The sequence below is a fragment of the Megalobrama amblycephala genome, linkage group LG4 (genome assembly GCF_018812025.1).
Source record: "Megalobrama amblycephala isolate DHTTF-2021 linkage group LG4, ASM1881202v1, whole genome shotgun sequence".
Lineage (NCBI taxonomy): Eukaryota > Metazoa > Chordata > Actinopteri > Cypriniformes > Xenocyprididae > Megalobrama > Megalobrama amblycephala.
In genome coordinates this window covers 8,572,626-8,595,895 of record NC_063047.1, presented here as the reverse complement: position 1 = coordinate 8,595,895, position 23,270 = coordinate 8,572,626, and the positions used below count along the sequence as shown (strand labels likewise).

Here is a 23,270-nt window from a genome sequence, read left to right as displayed (position 1 = left end):
CGACGCATGTGTCATTCCTATTTTGCACCCGCGCAAAGCGCGCTTTTCCCTCCACAGAAGCACGTCGCTAAAATAGTGAATGAACTTGCGCTCCCTGGGCTGTTCAGCGCAAAAAAGGAGGCGTGTTCCGGCGCAAACAATCCCTGGTGCTATTTTGCTGTTCCATTAAACAATTGCGCCACTGACCAGAAAAAACCTAGTCTAAAGTCAGTGGCACTTTGCGCGTTGTTCATTATGCTATTTTAAGGGCGCATGCTTGACCATACACTTTGCTCATGTAATCTACACAGATGCAACAGTTATTTTTGCAAATCATAAATTGTTACACTAAAAAAATATTAACACATGAGATGACGGAAATCATTGTGGTGTGCCACGAAGATGTGAAAAAACCTGTTTAACCGACGCTATTTTGGGTGGGTTTCTCCCATCCCCATACAACACAACTTCTCTGTCTTTCACTGCTCTTACAAGAACATCAGTCTCCTCGGCTGTGAACCGCTCCTGGCGTGCGCCTGGTAAATACGCCATAATAATAGCAATCCATAATGGAACTTGCGCACCTGCTTTTAAAGGGAATGTTGGATGACGCTCTGATTGGTTTATTTCACGTTACGCCCAAACCACACCTATGAATAATGAAGCTACTTCAGACCAACCCATTTTAGATTTGCGCCGGGCGCAAGAGCCATTTATCCCGCCGGGAAAATAGCAACAGCGCCGAGACCCGCCCACAAAGTTACTTGCGCTTCGCGCTTTGACACTTGCGTTTCAGATCGTTAAAATAGGGCCCTAAATCTTACTAACCACTCTTACTAAAAAAAATGGGGTAAGCACGCTTATATTCTCATTTCAAGAGGTGTTCTGAGTAAATAATTTGTTTGTAACACTTTATAATATGGTTTGATTTGTTAACACTACATTAGTTAATGCATTAGACTAATAACCAGCATGAACTAACCATGATCAATACATTTGTTACTGTATTTATTAATCTTTGTTAATCTTAGTTAATAAAAAAACAGCTGTTCATTGTTTGTATATGTTACTTCACAGTGCACATTAAATATGTAAACAAACAGAGAGCAATTTGAGAGCAAGACAGCTCTCGTGTTGTTTTAAGACGGTGAATGCGCGCGCACGGCCGGGGCTCTCTCTCTCTCTCTCTCTCTCTCTCTCTCTCTTTCAGTGCAGGAAAACTCCTGCATTAGTTATGTCAGTGTAAAACTATACTACCATTAACCTATAAAACACTACTACACTATAAAAACGGGCATGTGATTAAGCAGCACCAAAGGAGACATGCTCTACGATTTATTTTTGGCAACAGTAGGCTGTCATAAAATAAGAGAAAGTTGACATTAGTGATGGGTCAAAAATACCATTCAACGCGCTGCGTGACAGCCTTTATGACAGCCAGCTAGTTAAGGTTAAGTGAACACCGCAGCATGTCGCTAGTTAGCAAAAGGGCTTAACTTACTGATGGGATGGAAGGTGGTGTTTTTGGTTCGTCCATCTTTTTCGCTGATCAAAAGGCAGAACGGGAGCACGCGCAGTCTTCTTAATCGCTTGATTCGCTCGATGTGCCAGCTTAATCAAACCTGCCATCCACCGTTCTGGCAGTGGTAATGTGTGTTTGGAATGGAATGATTCATAACATTTTTATAATTGTAACGAGTAACGATGCAGCACATAAAAAAATATCGGAGTAAAAGTATTAAACTCATCGAAAATATGTACTGAAGTAAAAGTGGAAGTAGGAGAAAAAAAAATAATACTCTAGTAAAGTACAGATACCGCATTTTAGTACTTAAGTACAGTAGTGAAGTAGTTCTACTTCGTTACTATACATCTCTGATGCTTAATGCATTATATATTATAACAAATGCCTGCAGAGGGCGCCAAAAGTGTGCTGATTTTTGTTGTTAGACAGCACAGCACGATCAAATCCACGATCAAAGCCAACCATGATTAAAAATATATTATTAGTTAAATAATAATATTCGGCCACTTCTTTGTGATAGAAATGCTACAGCCACTGTAATTTCTTCAACAAGAATGTGTGGACATCAAACATGCAAAAACAGAGCTAGGGTTTAAACTTTTATTGATGTATTATCCTGTGTAGGCGTAGATTTAAGAATAGCATTTATGTAGCTAATGCTGTATTATGATTTTTAAATAGATTTAATAAACCATGCATCCTTAGAAAACTGTCTAATAATGCGGTTCATGGATGTGCGTCCATGGAATGCTCCTCTTCTGGTATTGACAGCCCTACAGATATCTTCACCAAGGTTCACAACGCAATGCATAGCACAGTAAAATAATTGAAATTATAATATAACATAAATTAGTATCAAATCAGGCAGATGTGTTGATGGTGGTCAAACTATTAATGCAGCGTTACATGTATAAATAACCCTTAAATAGCCAAAACTTTCAGGTTTGTGAACATAGGCTAGCCTACCTGAAAGAAATGCACGGGATGCATCCATCTAGGGCTTTTTTCTTTTTCACTTCTCATCGCCAGACAGAAGCTGCATTTTCGCGGGAATAGTTGTCACAAGTTTTCAGCCAGCAGCAAACTCGAGGTTAGGTGGGGCGGGGCGCGCGAGCGTGCGTGCGGGTATGAATGGCGCGTCGCGGAGTGAGGGCATCTGAACTAGACAAAGCCGACCTGATATAGTATTTTTTTTTTTTTTTTTATTCAGTAAATATATTTGTTTGACAGGGAAGCTGTGCGCAAACAGGAATATATATTACTTTATTAAAAAAAAAAAAAGCACCCTAGAAAAAAAGGGCACTTTCTCTCGAGGAAGAAAAAGGGCAGGTGCTCAAGCCCCTTTTTTGTCTATGTGTGCACATGCCTGAATATAGGACAACCATGTCAGTCATTTGTTTTGTCACATTTCCTGCAACCAGCTGGTGGTGGTATGACTACAACTAAATTTTAGCATGTAGATGTCTTCAGGCCAGGGCACTTAACAAACATGTGAAGTCTGAGGCAGATTGAACATTGTATGCTTGAGTTACAACAACTTCCTCTTTCATGACGATAATAGCATGCTTTAGCACATCATAGTGTTAAACACATCACTTCCTGTTGCCAATGGGTGGTGCTATTACTATAACTGAATATTGTCAAGTCAATGTGCTCAGGGCAGGACTCTTCTAAAACGTGAAGTTTGGGGCAGATTGGACATTGTATGCCCGAGTTAAAACAACTTCCTGTTTCATGGCGAAACATTGAATTTTGTCAGGCCACCATGTACGCGCCCTTCAGTGAAAACTCAAGATCTTCGCAATTTAACGTCGCAAAGGCCTTTAGATTATACTGACCAAATATGATGTTTATCTGATAAAATCTCTAGGAGGAGTTTGTTAAAGTACAAAAAAATGTTGCTGAGAAAATTCAAAATATCTGACTTCCTGTTGGGTTTTCAGAGTTTGCTCCCAGGGATTTTTTTGTAGGTATTGGGCTGTTACATCTGTCTACCAAATTTCATACCTGTACGTGAAACGTAGCGTGAAGGGCGCTTAATTGAACTTTTGTAGGTGGTGCTATCGAGCCATTTCGCCACACCTAATTCTGAAACCCACATCAGACATAAATTTTCACCACTTCTGACACATGTGCAAAGTTTCATGAGTTTTCGAGCATGTTTAGGCCCTCAAAAATGCGATTCATTTCGGAGAAGAAGAAGAATAGACCAAGCAATCACAATAGGGTCCTCATACTGTTGGTGCTCGGGCCCTAAATAGTATTGTGCAAGTAACCGTGTGGAAAGGACTCTTTATTAATTTATAATCTGTCAAATCAAAACCATGATATGACTGGAGTAATCACCTCATCGTACCTCACATCGTACATCGTTTTACATCATTTGTGAAAAGTGCTATTCATTTATTTATGAGTAAAACTTTTTTCAGTGCGAATAAACTTACAGAGTGCACCTTGAACTCAAGGCTTCAGTCTAAATCAGTGTTCTGCCACAGATATGGTAAACAATGACTCATAATGTCCTCATTTTACACTCATTTGTTGTAACCGTTTCCTCCATCATCCTGTGTCGTTATGAAGATGTATTCAGTTTGAGCAATAACAGCCAGTTGTTTTAGATCTCCTTCAGGTTTTGGCAGAGTGCAACAGACATAGTGTCTCTAGAGACACATCAAGACTCACACAGGGTCATTATCTTTACATGCTGAGAATACATAATACACAACGTGTCAAAATCTAAGACCTTCAGAAACTCTAAAGAAAGTTTTATGGGGAAACAGCCAGGTGGGGGTGTAGACTATAACCTACATATGCCAAAACAACTCCCATAACATGATCACTCAATGATCAGGATAAAAAGATTCACTTCTAAGAACTTCAAGTTTGACACGATAAAGGAAAATCAAGTCACGGCTTGTGACATAATCAGACTTCAGCTTTTCACCGAAAAGAGTTCAATAACTAGTGAGAATCCTGCTTCTTTGACAGAGCTTTTATGGCATTACACGTTCCAGTGTGAAGTCAGACTCCATCTCTAATATTCATAATCAGATCTCACTTTAAAGCGAGAGAGTCTTGATGATAAAAGTCAACTCTGATATTTTCATTCTGTATTCATTTGTTCCAAGTAATGGCATTTCTTCCTATAATACAGACACCATCCCAATTCCACAAACATATAATGTCATCAGCAATGCGTTTATGTCAGTGTATCTGAAATGTTCCTTTACTTAATTTATATCTATTCATCTAATGTGTAACCATTTAAAGCTGTGGCATCTAACTTCAAGTATGTAACCTTTCAAAACAGTACTGTTAATAAACCCCAATAAGCCACTGTGTAAACTAGACTTAATGTTGATTTAAAGATACACAGTGCATTAAGTGCATTAACAATATACAGTCACATTCTAGCAATTCACTCCTAGATATTTAGCTATTCTAACTGCACTTTTTTCATCAGTGGGATTGTTGCAGAGTGATTTTTTTTGACTACAGCAAAAACCACCGTACATTTGTATTACGGTATGCCCTTGAAAGATAATAGTAAGGTAGAAGCTAAAATCAAATACACAGAAATTTCTTCAAATTACCTAAATGAATAAAAAGAATGTGTTTTTCAACATTAAAAGTGAAGTATTCAGAAACTCTGTGAACATAGCCCTAAACTATTTTTCTATTAAAACCTTTTATCTGTCTCTCTCTTTTGGCATGATAAGTGGATTACATAAATTAAACGTTTTATGAAATATGTCAATAATTTGAACATTTCTGTGTAGAGATTGACTGTTTATTAAATAATGCTGGGTCTTGTTAAAAGCTTCTTGAACAACAGAAATTTGAATTTTGAAAAGAAAAAAATAATGATAAAGATGTTTTTGTCTGAACTGATAAGAAGGAATGCTAATACTTACACAAAAAAATATTAAAGTGATACAGATGTGTCAGTCTACAGTCTTACCTAGACTCCCCCTGATTTATGAGCATGTACATTTCCCAAGAGGTGTCATCAGCAATCGCCCCGTGAGGTACCAGCAAGCTTACTCCTAGAAAACCAACACCGTTAACGTCAACACTGAGATACCATTTACGTGCAGCTACACAATACACATTTATTCCTATATTACATTAAGTTATGGTCAATATGAGATTTATTAATACACTAAATAACTTGAAAAATGTTCAAGTTATTTATTATATGCCCTTATATTTACATATTAAGTGTATATATATTTGATTACAACCCTGTGAATGGTGAATATGAACACAATACTCTCAGTAGCTGAACTACATTTTTAAAGGTGCCCTAGATTAAAAAATTGAATTTATCTTGGCATAGTTAAATAACAAGAGTTCAGTACATGGAAAAGACATACAGTGAGTCTCAAACTCCATTGTTTCCTCCTTTTATATAAATCTCATTTGTTTAAAAGACCTCCGAAGAACAGGCGAATCTCAACATAATACCGACTGTTACGTAACAGTCGGGATCATTAATATGTACGGCCCCAATATTTGCATATGCCAGCCCATGATCGAGGCATTACACAAGGGCAGCCAGTATTAACGTCTGGATCTGTGCACAGCTGAATCAACAGACTAGGTAAGCAAGCAAGGACAATAGCAAAAAATGGCAGATGGAGCAATAATAACTGACATGATTCATGATAACATGATATTTTTAGTGATATTTGTAAATTGTCTTTCTAAATGTTTCGTTAGCATGTTGCTAATGTATTGTTAAATGTGGTTAAAGTTACCATCGTTTCTTACTGTATTCACGGAGACGAGCTGTTGCATTTTCATTTTTAAACACTTGCAGTCTGTATAATGCATAAACACAACTTCATTCTTTATAAATCTCTCCAACAGTGTAGCATTAGCCGTTAGCCACGGAGCATAGCCTCAAACTCATTCAGAATCAATGTAAACATCAAAATAAACACTGTACTTACTCGATTAGACATGCTGCATGACGAACACTTTGTAAAGATCCATTTTGAGGGTTATATTAGCTGTTTGAACTTTTTTTTTATGTTGTTTAAAGGTCCCGTTCTTCGTGATCCCATGTTTCAAACTTTAGTTAGTGTGTAATGTTGTTGTTAGAGTATAAATAAAATCTGTAAAATTTTAAAGCTCAAAGTTCAATGCCAAGCGAGATATTTTATTTAACAGAAGTCGCCTACATCGAACGGCCAGTTTGGACTACATCCCTCTACTTCCTTCTTTAATGACGTCACTAAAACAGTTTTTTGACTAACCTCCGCCCACAGGAATACACAAGAGTTGCGTTTGTAGAGTGTGTTTGTCGCCATGTCGTCGAAACGCTGTTATTTTCATCCCGCAGTCCAATCACCGGGTCTGATTCCGGCTCAAATTGATAGGGTAAAATTAAAGACATGTTTACAATAACACTGAGCGCGTGCATCTCCACGTTATGGTAAGAGGCGTGACCTTTCCGGGCAAGGAGCGCTAAGCTGCTGTCGAATCACAACACAGGAACCGCTGGCACAATCAGAACTCGTTACGTATTTCTGAAGGAGGGACTTCATAGTACAAGGAAGTCATCAGCCCGTTTTTATGACAGTGGAAACAGCGGTATGCAGATAAGTAAATTATGTGAAAAATACTGTGTTTTTTTACACACGAAACGTGAACACATGTTATATTGCACACTATAAACACAATCAAAGCTTCAAAAAACCACGAAGAACGGGACCTTTAAGGCAAGCGCGAGCTCTTGGGGTGTGGAGCACGAGAATTAAAGGGCCACACACCCTGAATCGGCTCATTTCTAATTATGCCCCAAAATAGGCAGTTAAAAAAATGAATTAAAATCTATGGGGTATTTTGAGCTGAAACTTCACAGACACATTCAGGGGACACCTTCGACTTATATTACATCTTTTAAAAAAAAAGTTCTAGGGCACCTTAAATGTGTATAAAATACAAATACTTTGTAATCCTCTTCCTCATCTAAACTAATTTATCCCAGTCAAAGTACAGATAATAAGAGTACACGTGTACTTTAATAACATTAGTTGTTTTTATGTAGTCTGACTTCATTTTCCTCACTTCCCCATGCACACGCACATGTAAAAATAACAATAATTATGTTTTTATGTAAAATATTAAAATCCTCAAAATCCTCTACTGCTCTCTTGTTCTGTGTAGTTTCCCTGAATTTGATGTGAGACAAAGTGTTTTTCTTTGACCCTAAGAGCCCTTCAACACAAGGACCCCAGAGAGTGGATTCAGTGAATTGCTGACCTTTACAAGCATCAGCCAAAGATACCATTTGCTTGTGGGGCACTTAGTAGATGCAAAGAAATGATTAGAGAAAACAAATATTTCACATAGTGTTCACAGTTACCAAAGCCATTGTTTGTGGGTTTGGAAGGAAATTAGTGTGAGTAAATTAAAGTATTTTAATTTTTGGTGAACTCTCCATGTAAACCATTTTCTAAAAGAATATGAATGACTGTAGCTTCCCTGTACCCTATGATCGCCTCCTATCTTTGTCATCATTGCATAAAAATACTTTTATTGGGTTAAATCTGATACAATAACACATACGCCTGGTTTCACAGACAGACAAGCAAGATTAGGCCTTAGTTAAATTAGGACATTTAAGTAGCTTTTATTAATGTGCCTTAGAAAAAAACATCACTGTTTTAAGATACGTCAGTGCAAGTTGCTTTTTAGTTAAGAAATCTCAAACAAGCATTTTAGTCCAAGACTAGGCTTAAGCCTCATCTGAGAAAGGGGATAATACGTTCTCTCACCTGCATTTGGAATGACCAGTCGGCCACCCAGGTGCCCAAACACTGCGCTTGTTTTCAACCGAGTTGTCCCTGGTGTGTGAAGTCCATTAGGAGCAATCATGGTCATCTTCTTTCCTTCTACTGTGCTGTAGTTTGGGTGAAGGTTAGCAGGGAGGGTCTCTGGGTGGGTTTTCACATGGTACTCGGCCCGGTCCGCCACACCTAGTGAAACCATAAAGGAGCTCTGAACTTTGACCTTGTCTGGCAGGGGGTCAAAGAGCTCTTTGTCTATGGAGTCCTGAAAGCAAATTGGACCGCTGTACGTCTGGCCGACGGTTATATCAGGCTGCATGGAGGAATTCAGCAGAAGTGGATTGCCTGGGGAGATGAAAAGACAGTCTTTGATATTTTGGGAGTTTTTATAGAATTTGTTGATACAGGTAAAAAGAAAAGAAGACGGTTAGATGGGGTCCTGACATGCCAACTCCAGTGCAACAGACCGTGGCTTAAAAATTAAGGCGGGCAACAGAAAAGGATTAAATATTTAGTTTAACGTTTTGGCTAAAATATTCATTCTAAGAGTGCTGGAAAAAGGGAAAAAATGTCTTATCTTGAAAAATACAAAAGTGAAAAAGACAATTTTAAGTATGTGAGAAAAGTAAATGCTCTGGCACCAACTAAATTATTTAGGCTTATTTTTTTACAGTTAAATTCTTGGCCCTTCAAAATTCAACCACTTGAAACATGGTTCTGAATAGGTGTTAGAACATTAAGAGTATGGAATTTTAATTACATATTTTTTCTAATATGTTACATTCCATTTTAACCCTGATATCTACCCCAAACTCAATCTTTGTTCCTCCAAAGCAGAACCTAGGATGGTCAACATTAAATGACCCCTACATTTACATTATATCTGAAAACATATGATATTTTAATGCTTTAGTAGAGTAAAAAAAAAAATAAAAAATTACATACAGATCCTTTAATTAAAAAAGTATAGTCTGTTGTGCTGCGCATTTTTGAGCTACTTTAGAGCACAAAAATTTAGAATTTTAGATTATGCAAACTGACCTGAACGGAAAATGTACTTGTGTTTTTAGACCTTTATCATCAAAGATAAAATGCAGACCCTTTTGCAAGCATTCAGCTTAGTTGCTACCATGTTATTTGACTACTAATCAGAGTAGATTGTTCATGGCAACAGTTGCTTTAATGCATTGATTGATGTTAACAGTCACATCCTTAAATGGTTTGTCATCACCCATTACCACCGTTAGCTTTAGTTCACCAGTGGCATCATTAGGGATTTGCACTTTGCCATAAAATTAATTCATTTAGTGAGAGAGAAACTAAATGAAGACATAGATATATGAAGTACATCTAAGTGACCTTTTTGTTTTTCAAGTTTTAAATCTGACACCTCCCAGCTTGGGCTCAAAACAGCTCTTGGAAGGGGGTCTTCATCTCTCGCTGTTGCTCTCTCACCTTTTCCAGTCCAAGGCAGACACACCATCACAGAGCCCCCACGATTCATCCCGGTGCCAAGGTAGCTCTAACATTTGAGTCACTTAGTCCTTGCTGGCCAGCTGCTGCACAGTAAGGGGTGGGAGGCAGGAGGCTAATGGGTCTTTATTTTTAGGAAAATCGTTAATTACCCCAGTCTGGGCTGTTTGGTGTCAGGCCTTTGGGATATTTGTAGTTAGCATGCTTGGGCAGGTCAAGGTTTTGCTATAGAGTGACAAGAGGATTGTATTATAAATTTGACTGGTCCAGCAAAGTTCTAAGGTGTCAGGATGGAAGAAATTGTGGTGGAAACATATGCTGCTGCATATGCACATTTGGAATTATCAAAACTTCTTCGTTATCTTTTAAAGGGTTAATTCACCTGATAATGAAAGTTGTCTCATCATTTACTCTCCATCATGTTGCTCCAAACCTTTATGACAGTCTTTCTACTATAGAAAATATTTTAAAGAATATTTCCACTTGTTTTTGTACATAAAATGAAGGTCAGTGGGTCTTGTCCAAAACAATACTGGACCCCATTGACATTTCTCAAAATAACTTATTTTGTGTTTTACAGAAAAAAGTAATGAATGCGTGTTTGGAATGACATGAGGGTGAGTAAATTAGGGCCATTATTTTTGGGTGAATTATTCTCTTTAACCATTACTCATAGAAGAGAATTGAACCTGGTTTTAGATTTACCAGACATATAAAGAAATTAAACAACATATTAAATGATTCAAAATCTTAGATTCTCTCCCACAGCAAATTGGTTTTTCCCTCCTGTATCTCTTCAGAAGGATATGATCACTGTGGGACAGGAAATTTTTAAAATGACAGAGTAAAATGAAAGGACGAGAAAGCAGGATGATAGGAGTTAATGAAACAGCCATGTAGTGGGCAACTTGCAGGAAAAGAGTCGTGATTAAAATGACTCAGTGGCTGAGATTTCAAGAGCAGACAGATGGGCAAAGGTCTGGAGTCTCATACTGTTACCTGTGATTTAGAGAGTCAGCATGGAATACTTCAGAAGCTTTATTATAATTACACACACTGAGAAAACTGCAACAGATATCATGTAGCGAGATAAGTTAAAAGGAAAAGTGATACAACACATAATGAATAACACAAAACCTTGTGAGAAATAATACCAAATCAAAATGAAATCAAATGTGCTCCAATTCGGAACTTTTGAACTTTTAAAATGTTTAGCGAACAACTGTTTAGTGAAGTTTCCAATTTCTCATTCTACATCCCACAACTTTAAATGAACATCCAACATGTTCTCTTTTCCATTGCATGGGGTTTGGTCTTTCCTGCGAGCGCTGATGGGAACCGGATTGGCTGTTGGAATAGTGCGCAGCGGGAGGCTGGGAGAAAGTTGGCCTTTTTAAATAGGATTGATAACCTGACAGATGCGGCTCAGCTGAGCCTTGATCCCTCTTTCCTGTTGCATAGAAAAGGAGGGTGTTGCCATCTCAGGCCTTGAGCACAATAAACACAAGCTGCTAGTTGCAGCCTTTCACTGTGCTGTCACAAGCAGCCAGGATTGATTACCCTGTGAGGCGATGGCTATCACTTTCTCTGACCCAGAAGTGTCAGTGGAGCTAATATGGACGCGTGTAGCGGAACCAAATGTGGGTCATATGACTATAGACGTGGTCTTATCTACAAAAGTTATCGCCACAGCTGACAAAAAGGCAGAATTGAAATTAGCGTAGCATGCCTTTTTTTTTTTGTGGGTGAGAATGTGTTTGGTTAGGGGTTGTGTGAGTAAAATACATCTTAGTGTTTTATTGTGAAATAAAAGCATATGAGCATACATCTTATGGTCTGCACGCCTTTACGAGCAATTGCTTTATTTGGAATTGTATGAATATTCATTATGGCTTAGCCCATTATTGTGACTAGCGGCGCATGAACTTCAGAATCACAATAATCAATTAATCTAACCGAACCACTTTATCTACAATGAACTCTTACCCTGTCTGGTGGTTTTGAAGTTGAAGGACTGGAAGCCCCCAGCAAGAGCAGATGAGTCGATGACATCCACTCCATACTCGCTCTGACTCTTCCTGTAGAGGGTGATGGCCACGGTGAGGACGATCACAGCGATCACTCCCGCAGCCAGACCAGAGTACAGTGCAACATCAATAGAGTTCTCCATGCCTGGGACACAGCCATAAACACACACATACTTAGGCTCCATGGGAAAACTGTTTATTATAGAAATAATTTATGAAAATATGTCAATAGTAATACACTGGATCAGGAAGTGTCATATTCTTGAACAATTCAAACACATATCTGTGCAACACATGTGGCTGAACATAAATATGCTGTTCACACTAAAAACTTGTTGTATCCTATGGCAAGGCATTATAATGAGGTGGGTAATGGTAGTGATAGCTCCTTTAAAGTGATTGGAATTGAATCTATTCCATGCACCATAAGAATAGATTGGAAATAGATTGTCTTGGAAATAGATTGTCAATAGAAATGTCTTAGACAACTTGAGACATCTTGGATTTCTTATAGAAACAGATTTTTTACCTTTCTTGTAGTAATTCTCATCATCTTTATTATATATATGTGATGTGATCTGCGAAAACCCATCACATGGTGAAATTTTACCTATCACAATATCATATGAAAGCTGGATTCGAGCCCTTTTCAAATCTGTTTTTACATCTTTCATAAGAAAAAATTTAATATTTTATTTAATATTTGGCCGAAATCTGTAATCTGAGGGTGCAAAAAAATCTAAATATTGAGAAAATCACCTTTAAAGTTGTCCAAATGAAGTCCTTAGCAATGCATATCCACTCACAAAAATAAACTGATATATTTGCAGTAGGAAATTTACAAAATATCTTCATAGAACATGATCTTTACTTAATATCCTAATGATTTTTGGCATAAAAAAAAAAATTTGGCATAAAAGAAAAAAGATAATTTTGACCCATACAATGTATTGTTGGCTATTGCTACAAATATACCCATGTCACTTATGACTGGTTTTGTGGTCCAGGGTCACATTTTGTTGTTTCATCTGATATTTACCTCTAATGTATTCAATGAGCATAAGTGGCTATATCCCTGTATCCCCAGTTGCCTTGTTTTGGCTCATTTAAAAGTTTAATGATAGTAATGTTTTTTAATATATTTCGTAATATTAATAATAATTACTACTACTACTGTTACAATACAGAAGGGGACTGAGACACAGGAATGCAGGTAATAGCGTTTATTGAACAACCAGTGGATAAACAGAGTACAGGTAAGTGATGGCAGGTTATAACAATGGCAGATATGGATATTGGACTGATACTTGTCTTTGTCTTGCAGGAATGGTTGGCGGATGACTGACTGGAGCTTGAGCAGACACAAAGGAACTCACACAGGATGAGGAGACAAGAGGAGACTTGGGAACACGCTGGAGACAGGTAAGTATCTTCGATGGAGTCCTTTGAGGTAAGCAGAAAGGTACCTCAAAGTGCAAACGAGACTGGACAGTGACTGTGTGAGTGCATGTGCCTTTTGTGCTGCTGCTAATGATGGTGCTGATGGGCTGCAGGTGTGCATGATTAAAACTCTGGTGATGACGTGCGCTGTGCCTGGGTGCTGGTAGAGCCTGGCGTGTCTGTGACATTAGCTGGTAGGTGACGGGGTTGATCTGCTGGACGATGGTGAAGGGGCCAATGAATCTGGGACTCCTACAGGGCAGGCGCATCCTGATGTCCCTTGTTGACAGCCAAACCTTCTGTCCCGGCTGGTAGTTCCGGATGAGGTTATATGCGCTGCGGAGGTCCAACTTGGTGAATACAGTGGCACCTCGGAGATGTTCTAGTGCAGATGTGACAAGAGGAAGCGGGTAACGGAACTTCACAGTGATTTTATTTAGTGCTCTGTAATCAGTGCAGGGCCACAAGCCTCCGTCTCCGTCTCGTGAAATTGAAACAGGTGAAAAACAGAGCCCATCGTGCTTGGCGTGGGTTTAGTCGTTTTGCATCTCAAAGATATTCCAGGTTCTTGTGGTCAGTTAGTACGACAAACGGATGTTTGGCTCCTTCGAGCCAATGCCTCCACTCTTGGAGGGCTAGCTTGATGGCGAGAAGCTCCCTGTTACCAATGTCATAATTGATCTCCGCTGGGTTAAGTTCACGGGAGAAGGCGGTGCATGGGTGTAGTCTACTTGGATTCCCCTGCTGCTGTGACAGGACCGCTCCCACTCCGGTGGTCGAGGCGTCGACCTCCACGATGAAAGGTTTCTCAGGGTCAGGATGCACCAGGAGGGGAGCAGTGGTGAAGGCTTTCTTAAGAGTCTCGAAGGCTTGGGTGACAGCTGGGTTCCAGGACAGAGACTTGGGCTTACTGCGCAGGAGGTTGGTGAGTGGAGTGGAGATGATACTGTAACCTTGAATGAAGCGTCGATAGAAGTTAGCGAATCCTAGGAATCTTTGAAGCTCTTTTATGGTCGTAGGAATGGGCCAGTCCTTGATAGCGGTTACCTTCCTCTCGTCCATCCGGATGCCACTGCTATCGATGTAGTACCCAAAGAACTGCACTGAGGGCTGGTGGAAGGTACACTTATCTGCTTTGAGGAACAGGTGGAATTCCCTCAGGCGTTGCAGGACCTCCGCAACGTGGTGGTGGTGGTCGGCCATGCTCCGGGAGTAAATCGATGTATACCAGGACTGACTTGTGTAGGAACTCCCGGAGCACCTCGTGGATGAAATCCTGGAATACGGAGGGGGTGTTGACAGTCCATACGGCATGACCAAGTACTCATAATGGCCAGTAGGGGTCACAAATGTGGTCTTCCACTCGTCCCCCTCACGTATCCGGATGAGGTTATACGCGCTGCGGAGGTCCAACTTGGTGAATACAGTGGCACCTCGGAGATGTTCTAGTGCAGATGGGACGAGAGGAAGCAAGTAAAGGAACTTCACAGTGATTTTATTTAGTGCTCTGTAATCAATGCAGGGCCGCAAGCCTCCGTCCGTCTTAGCCACGAAGAAAAAACTGGAAGCAGCAGGGGAAGTAGACAGGCGGATGTAACCTTGTGACAGAGCCTCTTGTATGTATTCCTCCATGGCCTTCTCCTCCAGGATGGAAAGGGAATAGATCTTCCCTCAGGGCACTGGCTCACCCGGAAGCAGGTCAATAGCACATTCCCATGGCCGGTGTGGGGGCAGCATGGAGGCTTTCTTGGGGCAGAAGACATCACTGAAGTGGGAGTAACACTGGGGAATGTCCACTGAACGGTTCTCTACGGGGCTTTCTATGGAAGTAGCACAGACTGGTAAATCTTCAGAACAAGGAGAGGTTGGAACGGGAAACTCAGGAAAACAATCCAGGAAACAGTTGTCACCCCACTTCAGGATTTCCCCAGTCTTCCATGATATGACTGGGTTATGCTGCTCCAACCACGGGTGCCCTAAGATCATGTCACCGGTGGACTCCTCCAGAACCAGCAGATGGAGTTGTTCAACGTGGAGGATGCCAAATTGAATTTGGATCGGGCCGGCGATGAAGCGCACTTCTCTTCAACTGAGGGGCCTTCCAGTTACCGAGTGGATCTGGTAAGTCGACGGCGGACTGGAGCTTGAGCAGACACAAAGGAACTCACACAGGATGAGGAGACAAGAGGAGACTTGGGAACACGCTGGAGACAGGTAAGTATCTTCGATGGAGTCCTTGAGGTAAGCAGACAGGTAAGACCATGTGCAAACGAGACCGGAAAGTGACTGTGTGAGTGCGTGTGCATTTTGTGCTGCTGCTAATGATGGGCTGCAGGTGTGCACGATTAAAACTCTGGTGATGACATGCGCTGTGTCTGGGTGCTGGTAGAGCCTGGCGTGTCTGTGACAACTACTACTACTACTACTACTATATTGTGTTATGATTTTTTTTTTTTAAAAAAGAAATTTTTAATAGTTTTGTAGATTTGCGTAAGTGAAATGTTGTGCCAGAAAATAAAAGAAATAATAAAAAGAATAAAATTATTATTATTATTTCTGTGATTATTATATTATGTTATGAAATACTTAAATAAGATATAATTTGTGTATTAGTTTTGTAGATTTTTGCAAGTGAAATGTTTCACGGCACCAGAAAAAACATTTTAGTGACAGGGAAACATTTAAAGCCGTCACGCCTGGTCATTGTGATTAGACTTGCAAATCTTTCAGACACCTGTGCAAATGGAACAGGTGCAATATGCACATGTTTAGCAGTGTATAAAGATATGCTTGGCACGTGAGGGCAGTTTGGGAGGTGTGAATTCCAGGGCTCTTACTACTTTAATAACTGGCATGGTGGTGTGCCAACACCCCACGCAATGATACATCTGTTCAGCTGGCATCTACAGCACTGGCCCAAGTGACCTCTGCAGCAGGAGAGCTGGGCAGACCGAACTCACCAGATCACAAAGGACACAGAGGACATTAATCATGCTGTGAGAGGAAGAATATGTTTATAAAACTACAGCACTGCATTTTAAATATCCTGACGCACTACATAAAGTTGAACGGGATTACATGCTTCAAGCTGGAAACAAGTTTCTGTCCAAGGGTAAAGGTGAATTAATTGCATGTCCATCACGCAACAGATTTAATAGATTCAATTAGAAGCATTATAACCCACATCACACATCAGTGAACACGGAAGAGTCTCAGAGCCATAGCACTGTAACAATGCAGAAGCACCTGCTACTAATACATATTTAAAATGATGTTGTGCAAAGTGCCTCAATATGGTTAAAATAATAGACGGGGAGAAATTAAGACATAATATGCTTGACGAGGTGAGTTAATATTCAATGATTACACCTCGTTGCTTCCTCTAAATATAGCACGTTCAAACGCCACATCCAATCACTCTCTCTCTCTCTAATCTAAAAGGACACAATACATTGACGGGAACTTTGAAATTCTCTTAAATGGATAAGCAGAAAATCTGGACAAGTTAATAAGGACACCTGGAGAATATTTAGGACTACACAGCAAATGATCCCTTAATCAGTGACTTTGACTTGTTTTCCTGATAAATTCAGTTGAGAAGAAAATTGCCTCAAGGTAATCAGACTCATTTATAGAGAAAATATCCTGAATATCTAAAATAATAATAATAATAATACAAAAAAAATTTCCACTGCCTTTTTTTCCCCTCAATTATTTTATAAATAAACTAATTTTTACTTGACTTTTCTATTATAAATGTATTATTTGATTTCATATTCTCTAACAACCCTTTTTGCGGTACATAAACTCTTATTTCTCAAGTTTATTTGCTGTGAATGCTTTAATTGGTTTGTAATTTCCATACTAAAATTCAAATTGTAGAGACAGATTGGATTCTTGCCAATTAATCTTCTGCATCTTTTTTCTACTTTGTGGCAAATGGCACCTGTTGTCAGCATAATGATACAGGGTAACCAAGCGTAGAAGTGAACACACATTTGAGGGGATTGAGCTTATCTTAATTAAGGAGGAAGTAAAAAAACAAAAAAACAAAGAGTATTTATGATAAAATTATTCAAGCCAAAGTTTACTTAAAAATTCTCATGGAGGAGAACTCACTCTGAGGCTTGACATCATGCATCAGCTTCCCATCTGCAGGGAAAAAGAGACAGAACAAGAGAAAGAAAGGGAGAGAGAATTACAGTCCATCCCTATAATACTTATTACAAATGCGCTCTCTGATTCACATCATGGGTAGATGTCCAACTGCAGGCTATGCCAACATCAGCTGTGGATACTGTTGCACGGCATCGTTGCCATGGGAAGCAACTGGCAGATGGTTTTGGATCACTTAGGCTGCAGGATGTTTCCATCCTTCATTAAGAAGGAGAAATCAGAGAGGGTTCTCATCATAATAGCTATGAGGGAGATATTGAGAGGGACACAGGGCATGATGTCGTCACTTTCATCCACTTTTAGCTAACAATTATCGCAGTTCCCAAAACATCACAATTCACGCACTTGCGACGAGTGTCAAGATCTAAGTGAGCAAAAGCATGACCAACAGATAATGATGATGCTGCTGCAGATGTCGTTGATGAAATGACAGTGTTTATGACATATTACGGCATTAGCACATACTCACTTTGCGTACACAGACCCCCTGTGCAGTTCTCCATGCTCTGACCTTCTCCATCACACATCTTGCCTCTGTGACGGGGCGGGGGAGAGTTGCACTCCCTCCATCGCTGTCTCTCACACTGCGCACTACACATCGTCCACTCGCTCCACTCCTCCCAGACTCCATCCACTGCAGAGCACACAACAGGGTTGCCGTTTGAGGAAGGTGAACAGCTGCTCTGTGCATTAACTGCACTCTGCAATGAACTTATGAGATTTCTAGAGACTTCATAAACTTAATTAAAAGTGTTTTAATAGTCCAATTCTTGACCGCATTGGCAGGGTTACATGCATAACATCAGCATATTTTTAGCCAATTGATCATATTCTTAATATTACCTTTAGCTTGGTCACAGTTTTAATCTGTTCTTCATCTTATTTTCATGCCATGAAAACACAAATTATTGTTTAAATAGTTCACATTTTTTGTGTTCTGAAGTAAAATATGTACACTGCTGTTCAAACGTTTGGGGGGTTTTGGTTTTTTTTTTTAAAGAAATCAAGACTTTTATTTAGCATTAAACTTATCAAAAGTGACAGAAAAGACAATGTTATAAATAAATGCTTTTGAACTTTCTGTTTAAAGAATCCTGAATATATATATATATATATATATAGTATATACAGTACAGTCCAAAAGTTTGGAACCACTAAGATTTTTAATGTTTTTAAAAGAAGTTTCGTCTGCTCACCAAGGCTACATTTATTTAATTAAAAATACAGTAAAAAACAGTAATATTGTGAAATATTATTACAATTTAAAATAACTGTGTACTATTTAAATATATTTGACAAAGTAATTTATTCCTGTGATGCAAAGCTGAATTTTCAGCATCGTTACTCCAGTCTTCAGTGTCACATGATCCTTCAGAAATCATTCTAATATGCTGATTTGCTGCTCAAGAAACATTTATGATTATTTTCAATGTTTGAAAACAGTTGTGTACTTTTTTTTTTCAGGATTCCTTGATGAATAGAAAGTTCAAAAGAACAGCATTTATCTGAAATACAAAGCTTCTGTAGCATTATACACTACCGTTCAAAAGTTTGGGGTCAGTAAGAATTTTTATTTTCTTATTTTTTTGAAAAGAAATTAAAGAAATTAATACTTTTATTCAGCAAGGACGCATTAAATCAATCAAGTGGCAGTAAAGACATTTATAATGTTACAAAAGATTAGATTTCAGATAAACACTGTTCTTTTGAACTTTCTATTCATCAAATAATCCTGAAAAAAAATATTGTACACAAATATTTTGTACAATTGTACACATTAAATGTTTCTTGAGCAGCAGATCAGCATATTAGAATGATTTCTGAAGGATCATGTGACACTGAAGACTGGAGTAATGATGCTGAAAATTCAGCTTTGCCATCACAGGAATAAATTACTTTGTGAAATATATTATATTTTAAATTGTAATAATATTTCACAATATTACTGTTTTTACTGTATTTTTAATTAAATAAATGTAGCCTTGGTGAGCAGACAAAACTTCTTTTAAAAACATTAAAAATCTTAGTGGTTCCAAACTTTTGGACTGTACTGTATATATACATAGTGCGTGCATAATTATTAGGTACATTGATTTTCTGATCATATTTTTTGTCCAGGCACATCTTGCCAATTCCAAACTACATTAATCTTAATAGCTACTATTAATTTTGTATTTAATCATTTATAAGTGATATATAATTGTTTATGAAGGCTGGAAAAAAAAAAAAAAAACTCATATTCAGGTGTGCATAATTATTAGGTACATTTTCAAAAAAGAGATTTAACTCAGACTGAAAAGTCAAGTTATTAAATGCCCATGAGAAGGATGCAATACTAATGCAGTACTAGAAATTGCAAAGTTAAGGCATGACCATGGGACAGTGAAATGCTCATTGGGTCAGCAGGGTCAGACAAAAACAGGTGGAGAAGAAAAGACGCATGTTAACTGCAAAAGACTTAAGAATTAAGGTGAAGAGTTAAGTGTGAAACCATCAGGAACCCTTTAGTCTCCAGCGCCACCATTTTCCAGAGCTGCAACCTACCTGGAGTCTCCAGAAGTGCAAGGTGTCAGGATCTCAGTGATTTAGGTTAGATAAAGAATCCTAAAAAATGACCTGCTCTTAATAAGAATCACAAGCTGAAGTGTTGTAAAATACATGTATACGTTTTTTTTTATAGGGTTTATAGACAGACAGATTGAGAGTGACTCTTGAAGGACCAGTACCACATCCTCTTGTACCACTGTTTGAAGAATTTATCTTTCAGAATCTGGCAGTAAGTTTAGGGAGTTCATTTTTAGCCCATCTCCTATCCTGAAGTTTGTTTTGCAGAGATGGACTAAAAATTCCTGATGGTTCCTAATGGTTTCACACTTAATTCTTCACCTTAATTCTTAATTCTTTTGCAGTTAACATGTCTTTTCTTCTAGGCCTAGGACTAGGCTTTAGCCTTGTCTGTAATACTGGCCAAATATTTATTTTTTTACTGTATTTTTAAACAAATACAGGGTGAGCATAAGAGTCTTAAAAACCTTAAGTTGCTCATAATATGTTTTGATGCCTATAGAGATGCATTTCCACAAGATGTGAAGAAAGTAAATACTGCAATACTTTTCTCTACCTAGATGCCTAAGAGGTTTTGCACATTTAATTGCAAACAATTAACAATCAACATTGTATATTGAGTCATTTAATAAATTCTTGAAAAATAGTGAGAACTATTTTATATAGTTGTCAACTATTAATATTGGAAGAATCAAAGGAATTAATTTTTGCACCATAACCTAAAAGCCATTTGAAAATGCAATGAACATTTTCCTATTTAATTTAATTTGTATAAAAATTACTTATATATATAGTCAGTGCATACAATATAAAAACTCATTGCATGATTAAGAAATAAACAAATTAAATGTGTTTCACTCATTTGAAGCTTAACTGTGAACACATTGAAATGTATTATGCAAATAAACAAAACCATGCATCTGATCATAAAAAAATAATTATTTCAATACCACAAAGACATGAGCACAACATGAACAATAACTCCTCTAATAAATGATCACATTAACTAGAGATTATTTTTTCATTCTCAGAGAACAGGAGGTCTCATTTACATACATGAAATAGATCCTCAGTAATTCCATTATAATACCCTTACTTTGAAATATTACAGGATGTAAAATGTATTACAATGTCTGATGTATTATGATGTATTACACTGACACTAAAAACTGCTCTGAGTTTGGATGCTGGAAGACAAGCTGCACCTCAGGAGTGAGCTGTGGTGAAAGAGGATCTGACCTGGGCAGAGAGCATTGCAGGTGATCTTCTGCACAGACATGCCCTCACAGAACGCTCCTCCGTTCAGAGGAGCGGGGTTAGTGCAGGTTCGAGATCGCTTCTGAACTCCTCTCCCACAGTTCACGCTGCAAGGAGACCACTCAGTCCACAGGGACCAACCACCGTTCACTGCAGAGAGAGATTATCCACTGAATACAACTTATCTTAAGAGACTACCTTTCTCTCACCCTGCCGGAAGAAACACCCAGAGGTCAGGAGAACTAACAGGCTAAAGGAAATCTTCTCTTATATCTGTGCTTTGACATTTTGTATTCTAGCTTTGATATGTATTAGCTGTACAACCAGTAATACTGACACAACATGATAACACCAACTTTTTCTATAGGGTCACACACAGCAGGAAAAATAGAATGCTGAATACAAACAATAAAATACAACTAATCATATAATTCTGTCCAATTAAATTCTATACAGGCACTTATAAATTCATCTGGCACATCTGTACAAGCTAGCCACATAGCCAGATACCAGTATGGACAATTTGTGTGACATGCACTCATCCTCAAAAACTTTTTATTTTTTTTAAAGATTGCATATTACCTATTTTCTCTCTTCTGTCTGAGACTGATGTTTCCAAATTGCACATTTCCAACTGTCTAGCAAAAACCAACACTTAACACTGCAGTAGTACAGTAGATAACTACAAACCTGTATCTATGCTGGAATGTATGAATCTTTGAAACTTTTAAAGTTCCCCTGTAGTAAATAATTTTATCCCTTAAAACTCATTTTTGGTAACCAAAATGGCATATTTAAACGTTTTTTACCGTGAAAAATTCTGCATGCCTTTAAAACGCTTGAATGAAACTCTACACTCTTGCTTCATTTAGTATACGCAGACCCATAAATATGCAAATTAGCTCCGCCTCCACTCACTCACACTGTAGTAAATGCTGCACAATGGCAATTGGAAACAGTGGTTTAATTCAGCCATATATGTTTGAACCCGAAACTGATTTAGAAGAAGTGGAAGAGAGAATTATACATGGTCGTCTACAAAGTCGATGTATCAGAATGGTAACGCGTTTTATGTATCGCTCTTTACAACATCAGACACATAACGGTATTTAATATGATTAGCCTTTTGGTTGACTACATTATCAAACAGCTAATAATGTGTTGCTAATGTTACACACACCATGTTCCCGTTCTCCATCTCAGAGTCAGACAGCTGCATTCTAAAAATCAGTATCCTTACTAACGCTTTGAACAACTTAGAATGCAGTGGAGAAAAGCACATAGTTTATCATAACATCGTAATATACATCATATATATACATAATTCACCCGCTATATTGCTAAATGTACATGTTTTGTTCATATCAACAGAAAAATATACTGGGATAACCTGGCTTCTCTTGAGCATTTTCATGGACAAAGGAAAGGTTCTCCTCTCAGAAAACAAATACAGTACAAATAAAGATAATTTTAGATGTTTAATTGCTATTTGGAGCATTGGGATCGCTACACGAGGGCTTAATGAACTCATTTTTGTGAAAACGTCAAATTGGACCAAAATTTAAATTTTTCACTTGTTTTGCCTGTAGCTCGAAATTAGCCTGTGCATATTCCGACTCATTTCGATAGCACGGGTCACATATGATTATAGCTTGTAACTTTAAATCTATAATTTCAGTTAGTCCATATAGTTCACTCAAAAATGATAATCCGGTCCTCATTTACTCACCCTCATGTCATTTTAAATCTAAATGAATTTCTTCTTCAGCAAAACACAAAAGAATGTTTTTGTCCATACAATGAAAGTCAATGGTCAATGAAAGTGAAAATCAACAAAATTTTGAAGCCCATTGACTTTCATTGTATTGACCAAAAAATAAATAAAACATCTGAAGTAATTTTTAAGTTTAACAGATTAAAGAAAGTCATGAGGGTGAGTAAATAATGACAACTTTCAGTTTTGGATAAACTATTGCTTAAAGGGGTATACAACTTAAAGGGATAGTTCACCCAAAAATGAAAATTTGATGT

The 23,270-nt window shown here is 38.2% G+C and overlaps 1 protein-coding gene across 2 annotated transcripts in view; it reads right to left on the bottom strand.

The window, feature by feature from the left end:
- Nucleotides 1–23,270, bottom strand: part of unc5db (unc-5 netrin receptor Db) — a 165,823-nt gene that overhangs the window by 19,121 nt on the left and 123,432 nt on the right. For both annotated transcript variants that reach the window (XM_048187240.1, XM_048187241.1), the window contains exons 6-11: nucleotides 21,222–21,389; nucleotides 17,887–18,051; nucleotides 17,361–17,393; nucleotides 11,761–11,946; nucleotides 8,290–8,646; nucleotides 5,466–5,550 (exon numbers count right to left, since the gene is read on the bottom strand). In XM_048187240.1, the coding sequence (XP_048043197.1) occupies nucleotides 5,466–5,550; nucleotides 8,290–8,646; nucleotides 11,761–11,946; nucleotides 17,361–17,393; nucleotides 17,887–18,051; nucleotides 21,222–21,389 (994 nt within the window). The remainder of the gene's footprint in view (nucleotides 1–5,465; nucleotides 5,551–8,289; nucleotides 8,647–11,760; nucleotides 11,947–17,360; nucleotides 17,394–17,886; nucleotides 18,052–21,221; nucleotides 21,390–23,270) is intronic.